Raw genomic sequence first — 7,416 nt, 5'->3', positions numbered from 1 at the left:
TGCTGCCTTGGCCTTCCTGGTTCACACAGATTCAGTGCGTCGGTCCATTCGGCTCCCATAACAGGACACCACTTGGGGAAGTCCAAGGCTTGCTGCTTTTCTGCCTTAGGGGGCAGAAACCACTGGTCCTGGCACTGTTTCCATAGTTGTGCCTTTCCAGAACACCCTGTTGTTGGGAATCTGGTAACGTAGCCGTCTCAGATTGGCTTCTTTCAGCGAATTAATGTGCATTTAAGGTTCCTCCATGGCTTTTCATGGTGTGATGGCTCGTTTCTTTTTAGTGCTGGTTACTATTTCATTGATGTGCCACAGATTGGCGATTCACCTACTGAAGGACATCTTGGTTGTTTCCAGGTCTCGGCCATTGTGGATAAAGCTGCTGTATAGCATCCACGTGCAGGTTTTTTATGGATAAGTTTTCCGCTCCTTTGGGCAAATACCAGGGAACATGATTGCTGCATCACATGCTAAGAGTATATTTAGTTTTGTAAAAAGCCACCAAACTGTCCTCCAAAGTGGCCGCACCACTCTGTCCCCACGCAGTGAGTGCGGTTCCAGCCGCTCCACGTTTTCGCCTGCGTGGGTGCTCTGGGCCTGGGCCGTTCTAACAGGTGTGGGGGGCTGTCTCACTGCTGTTTGAATTTGCGTTTCCCTGATGACAGGCGCTGGATGCGGAGCATCTTTGCTGTGCTCACCTGCCTCCTCTGTTTTCTCTGGTGAGCTGTCTGCTCGGGTCTTTGGCCCACCTGTATAACTGAGTTGTTCATTTCCTCACTGTCAGCTTTGCTTTGGATAGCATCCTTTATCGCTGTGTCTTTTACAATATTTTCTCCCAGTCTGGGGCCTGTCTCATTCTCTTGATACAGCATTGATTTTATGTTGGCAATCAATGGCATTTCTGATGCTTTGAAGGATGTAACTTTGTAAGCAGCTTTTTACCAGAATGTCATCCGCATTTGTATTAGGGTCCTCTGACTTTGCTTGGTTCCATCTTATGCCTGTTTCCCCTGGTGCAGCAGCTGGCCTTCTCTGGCGCACAGCCGTCTGCCCGGTGTCGCCGGCTTCGCTGCTGCCCTCGGGCAGTCGCCTTTGTCGTGCGTGTCTGGAGGGAGGGCACAGCGGGCTGATGGTAGTGGGGGGGGGCTGTGCTTTGGTTGAGTGGGTTATCTGAGGCTAATAGTGGACGACGTCTTACGAAAACGTTAGCAGTTCTGATGAGTTTTTCCAGGGTAGAGATGCCCGTCTTAGATGGTGAGTGTACAAATCAAACAGCCCTTGCCACAAACCAGACACCACAAAGCATGGGCTGCTCGTCCCCGTGCCTGTAACGCTGTGTGCACGCGCGTATGCGTGGAGCCAAGACAGGAGCCACGGCGCCTGAACCCCCCTCCAGCCGTCTTCCGGCACATGTTGGTCCCTGACCTTCAAGATCGTATTCCCATCGAATCCTGTGACTTGCATAGACTCTGAACTGCCTGTCAAAAAATTATGCTTCAGTTAAGTTTTTGATGACGTGAAGTTTACAGCCAGCTTTTCCACACAGCAGATTGTAGGAAGTCACGTGTTTTGGCATCAGTCACCCTGAAATTAGAAGCAGGACAATAGAGGAAGTTGTTGATTGGAACAATTGTAGTTTCACTTGTCTCGGTGCATCTGCGAATCACAACCAGGTTGTCGTCAGGGAGGCTCCAGAGGGAGGCCTGACTTCAGAGTCGCTCTGGGCTCTGAAGATCCTAGTGGAACAGGTCACAACGGAAGCCTCTCCGCTCCTTCGAGCAAGTCAGGAGGAGGTTTTCCGGAGGCAGCAGTCTAGTTGTCCTCGGATTGCTTCAGTGTGTTGTCACACTTTAGCTCCGGCCTTTTACATCAGGTGTTTCAGAGGAAAGCATTTCATGGTTTTAGATGTTGTAATTAACAGCTCTAGCCTTTCTAGAAGATAGCTTCCTTAAAGCAGTTTGCTTGCTGTACGAGTACTTCACGGCACTGCGTTACGGGAGTGAATCTGGCTTGACGGTGTCCGATTGTCCCCCTAAATGGAGAGACACCCTCCCCACTCACACCTTCCTTTTCTCCTCAAAGCCGCTCTCCTTCCATCTTCTTGTAGAGCAGAGCCCTGAGGAGAAGGGGCCCTCGCAGTAGAGTTGGGGGGGTGGGGAGGGGACAGAGGTCAGAGCCCAGGAAGGGGGCAGTTCATGCCGCCTGGGTCCCTGCTCCGTGTCCTGTGCAGGTGCTGTGCATAATTCAGACTGAGGGGACCCCGAGTCCCAGCCTCCATCGAGCTGGGGACTTGACGCATCTTGGTGCTGCTTAGACTTGCTGTCAGTCTGGTCATAGCCTCCTCACCCCACCCATTCGCACTCAGACAGTTAGAGAACCAGGTTATCAAGTTAAAATACAAAACCATGAGTGAGCCTTCAGTGGATGGGAAAGGACCCACGTGGACCCGCCAGGGTGTTGGAAATGTCCTCCCTGTTGACATAGATTAGTCAAAACTGATTGAGTGGTACCTTTTCACTGTGTGTGAGTACCTAAGGAAGTGAGCAAGCCCTGGTACCATTCACGTGCACAGCCAACCACGTGGAAGGTATAAGGCAAGGGAAAATCGCATCTGCAGGGGCCACAGAGAAGGTGAAATCACTAGGAAGAAACTTCACAAGAAATGTGCAAAACTGTAGGAGGAACGTGTTGAAATTCTCCTGAAAGGCACTGGGTTTGGACTCGGATATACAGAGACAGCCCTAAGGGTGGCAGTTCTCCTTCAGCTAATTTATAAAATCAGTGAAATCTGGGTAAAAATACTGACATTTCCCTCCAGAGCTAGTCAGACTCTTAAAGGTCATTTGCTCATAGAGTTCTTGCAAATAAACATGCCGGAGTGGGTCGAGATTCTGGGAGGAGAAGCGCAAGAGGGAAGGCGTGTCCCCAGCACAGGACCCGCTGGTGGCTCTGTGCCTGCAGAGCCTTTGCTGGGCTCGCTGGATGGAAGTGCAGACAGAGTCCATGTGGGGAGAGGGAGGCGCAATCTCCGAGTGCTGGGGTGGGTTCGTAAATAAATGATGCAGAAGCAACCAAACGGCCACTGGGAAGGTGGGATGCTGCAGGAAGTGGGGGGCAGGCCTTCTGCCCTGAAGCCTGGGTCCTTCCTGCTGCCCCCCCAAAGGGGCATCAGGGCCGGATCTGGAGGGTGGGTGAACCCCTGACAGGTCACAGCACCAGCCCAACCCCAGCAGGCCCCCCTTTCGGGAAGACTGTGCACACGGCCGTGGTTGAGGTCTGGCTGCACAGTCCCTGGGCTGCCTGATTGGCCAGCAGGACGCCCCGTGTGAGGCAGGCTCTGCTGACCAGTTAGGTGGCCACGCCTGCCCCTGACCATGAGGGAGACGGCAGGTGGCTGGACCCTCTGCCTGGAAGAGTCCTGGGAGGGGAGGTGCCACCACCGCCACCACTAGGGGCTCCCCCCGCAACTTTCTTTCCAGAGGCCGTGGCTGCACCATTCTTAGACGTTTGGTGAGGACCCCAGATGTAAGGAGGGTCTCTGGTGTGGAGACTCGCTCTGCACCGCAGAGGGGGTGCGCCGGCACTGGCCTGGTGGTCTGACGGCGGGCGGCTTTCCTAAGGGCGTCAGGCCCTTCGCTCCCCCACGCGCAGCCTCTGCCTCCTGGGCTTCCTGGCCATCTCTAGCTGATTCCACAGGCCCTTAGGCAGGTGCAGCCCTGGGCCTGGGGTTGGATCCCACAGCCTGAACGTGACCGAGGCCAGGTGGCCGGCTGGGCTTCCTTCACTGCCCTTTGGCGGCTCTTACCTGCTCTTGGAAAATAAGTGCCTGGAAACGCCACCTCCTGTGGTCGGGGTGGCTGACTGGGAGGGGACAGCTCACACCCCTTCCCACTTAAAAGCCTGACCCCAGACTCCTCCTCAGGGAACCTGTGTCCTGAGCTCCCTGTGTTTCCTCTTTTGCTTTGGGCAGAGGCTGCGTAAGAAAACAAAGGGGAAGGAAGTGCAGTTGAGTTTGTAAGTTCTGGGCTGGCTGGTTGACTGGTTCACAGTGTGATAAGGGTTTCAGCATTTTTAAGAGCACTTTTCCTCTTGTTTAATAATAACCCTAGGAAATAGTCGCTCTCTGCTGTGGGGCACCCTGGGGCTGCAGTATGCTAAGCCCATCGCTGGACTCTCCCCAAAGCATGATACCAACCCCTGTCTCCACTCATGAGACCCAGAAACATCCCCAGGCATCGCCCAGTGCCCCCGGGGCTGAGACTCACAGCCTTAAAGTAATCCTAGTGCACTTACTGCAGAGCCTCATTGCCTCAGTGTCAGCTATTGCTGAAATGACTCTTCACTCTCCGACACGCAGCTGTTGTTCAGTTGCCAAGTTGTGTCCAACTCTTGGCGACGCCATGGACTGCCGCGCGCCAGGCCTCCCTGTCCCTCACTGTCTGCCAGAGCTGGCTCAATTCATGCCCATTGAGTCGGTGATGCCCTTGAACCATGTCATCCTCTGTCATCTCCTTCTCCTGCCCTCAGGATCAGAATCTGTTCCAGGGAGTTGATTCTTCGCATCAGGTGGCCAAAATGTTGGATATCCGGTCAAGATCATTCCTTCCAGTGAATAGTCAGGGTTGGTTTCCTTTAGGATTGATGGCTAAGGGACTCTCAAGAGTCTTCTCCAGCACCACAGTTCGAAAGCATCAATTCTTCAGTGCTCAGCCTTCTTTATGGTCCAACTTTTAACATCCGTACATGGCTACTGGGAAAACCATAGCTGACTAGATGGACCTTTGTCGGCAAAGTGCTGTCTCTGCTTTTTAACACGCTGTCTAGGGTTGTCACAGCTTTATTTCCAAGGTGCAAGTGTCTTTTAATTTCATGGCTGCAGCACAGTCCACAGTGATTTTGGAGCCCAAGAAGATAAAATCTTCCACTGTTTCCACTTTTTCCCCATTTATTTGTCATGAAGTGACAGATGCCATGATTTTCATTTTCTGAATGTTGAGTTTTAAGCTAGCTTTTTTACTCTCGTCTTTCACTCTCATCAACAGGCTCTTTAGTTCTTCTTCACTTTTTGCCATTAGAGTGGTATCATCTGCATATCTGAGGTTGTTGATATTTCCCCTGGCAGTCTTAATTCCAGTTTGTGCTTCAACCAGCCCAGCATTTCTCATGATGGTAGCTCAGATGGTAAAGAATCTGCCTGCCATGTAGGAGACCTGGGTTTGATCCTTGGGTTGGGAAGATCCCCTGGAGAAGGGAATGGCTGCCCACTCCAGTATTCTTGCCTGGAGAATTCCACAGACAGAGGAGCCTGGTAGGCTGTAGTCCATGGAGTCACACAGAGTCGGACACAACTGAATGACTTTCACTTTCAACTCGCAGAGTTTCATTTCAACCTGACTTTGAGGATAGATACACAGTGGGACCAGGGGCGAGGGGACAGAACTGATGGGTTTGAAGATGATAATTAAGTCCTTAGGGTCTCAGAGAAAACTGGTTACTGTCCTTCTTGCCAAGAGTTCAGCTGATCGGGATGGAGTGAGAGAGTGCTGCTAAGGGCTCGCGCTGGGTGCTTAGCGCTGTTCCGCTTACATTGTATACATGAGAAGTGTCATGATAACATGTGTTTTAAAAAGGATTGGAGAAAGGTGACAGTTTGGAAACGCTGGTCTGGTAGAGACGACTGACTGGAGAGGACACTTGTGAGTTTGGTGGAAGTCGCGGGCGAAGGCTGCAGATGCGGACTTGTAGTGAGGTGGAAGGCTTAAGAAGCAGATTCATTGGTCGGATCCCTTGGACCCATGATTGCCCGAGAAGTTTTGGTGGCAGGAAAGAGAGCAGGAGAAAGCCTCAGTTTGGCGGAAGAGTGAGGCAGGGGCTCTGAACCCCCAGGGTCAGCAGCTCAGCTTTGCCAGCAGCTGGGCCAGGGACCCCCTGTCACCTCCAAGGCTCCCTGAGAAGGGGGCTCAGTGAAGACTACCCCTCAACTTCTGGTCCTTTCTGGGGTGAAAAGTAGGAGCTAGATGTCTTGGATTAAGTGAATATTAAGCAGAAATATTTTTATTTAAAACAATTGAAATTTTTTTGTAAGATATCCACCCACCGACCCACCTTAACATAAAGTCACTTGTGTGATGTGAGGTCCCTTCAGCTTGAATGGAGGCCCCTGTCCAGAGAGCAGGGATGTAAGCGCATCCTTGTCTGGCCTTTCACGGGGGAGAGGCGAGGGGGACGACTCTAGGCAGGTTCTCGGCAGTCAGCACTTGCTCCTGGCATGTGCGTCCAGGTGGAGACTGGTCACTGGTACCAGGAAGGTGGGAATGCAGGACCAGGGCCCGGGTTTCAGCGCCCCCTGGAGTGCGCCTCCACGTGGTGGTCAGCGTCTGGCCCTTTGGGGCCCAGTGCCCGCGGTCGGTCCCTGGCCTGGCCGAGGAGCAGAAACGGAGAGCTCTTTCCGTGCCCTTTTCTCTCGTCCCATCTCCTGTTGTTGTCCCTTCTCTATCCTCCCCCAGGACCAATTCAGTACTGGAAAACGTTGTTTCTCCGGGGACTGGATTTGTGTTCTCCGCAGGTGATTCTGTCCCCTGCTCAGAGAACCGAGGGCCCCGGGCGGGCCCGGATGGCGGGTGGGGGCGGGCGGCCCCGGCCCGTGTGACCGGCTCTCGCTCCCTTGCAGATCGCCCAGTCGCTCGATGGGGCGCGCCGGCGGCCTGCGTCCGTGTGTCACCTGCCCGCCTCTCAGCAGCAAGGAACGGAGCTTCAGCACCTCTTCAGTAATGATGATGAAACTGGTATTAACTGAATGGCATTTATGGATTTTTAACTCTAATTCACAGTAAGCCAGAAAGCCATATGTTCAATCCAACCAAAAATCATTCTGTTTTGCTGCGTGTCTCATCCGATTGTGAGAAGTTTCAAGATACCTGTTTGTACAAAGAGGAATATAAGTGTTACTTGCCGGAGGAGCACAGCTGAAGCAGAAAGCGAAGACGTCTTAATTTATCCTTAAAGATATATGATAGAATTATTTATTTAGATAGAGTAAAGAGATATATATATTTTTTTGGTGGTGATGAAAATGGCTCCTCAGAATGCCGATGCAGAATCTATGCAAGTTCAGGAGCTCCCGGTGCCCCTGCCAGACCTCCAGAAGCCGGGGAGGGCAGAGGCGGAGACGCGGGACGAGACCGTCAGCGAGGGCTCCATCGACCGCATCCCCGTGCGCCTGTGGGTGATGCACGGGGCCGTGATGTTCGGCAGGGAGTTCTGTTACGCCATGGAGACGGCGCTGGTCACGCCAGTCCTGTTACAGATTGGTAAGTGCCACCCGCGTCCCGGGCTGAGCAGCGCACACGGGTGCATGTGGGCACACGGGCTGACCACGTCCCCAGTCTCCCCTCGCAGCAGCCTCCTCTAATGGGCTTT

General features: G+C 53.0%; 1 protein-coding gene across 1 annotated transcript in view; it reads left to right on the top strand.

Moving 5' to 3' along the window:
* Positions 1-7,416, top strand: part of SLC45A4 (solute carrier family 45, member 4) — a 64,296-nt gene that overhangs the window by 26,445 nt on the left and 30,435 nt on the right. The window contains exon 2 of the mRNA XM_010834811.1: positions 6,668-7,307. Coding sequence (XP_010833113.1) covers positions 7,064-7,307 — 244 coding nt within the window. The 5' untranslated portion in view covers positions 6,668-7,063. The remainder of the gene's footprint in view (positions 1-6,667; positions 7,308-7,416) is intronic.

The sequence above is a fragment of the Bison bison genome, unplaced genomic scaffold, assembly GCF_000754665.1.
Source record: "Bison bison bison isolate TAMUID 2011002044 unplaced genomic scaffold, Bison_UMD1.0 scf7180017864036, whole genome shotgun sequence".
Classification (NCBI taxonomy): Eukaryota; Metazoa; Chordata; class Mammalia; order Artiodactyla; family Bovidae; genus Bison; species Bison bison.
The sequence above is the reverse complement of the archived record's forward strand: the minus strand, read 5'-3'. Positions and strand labels throughout refer to the sequence as shown.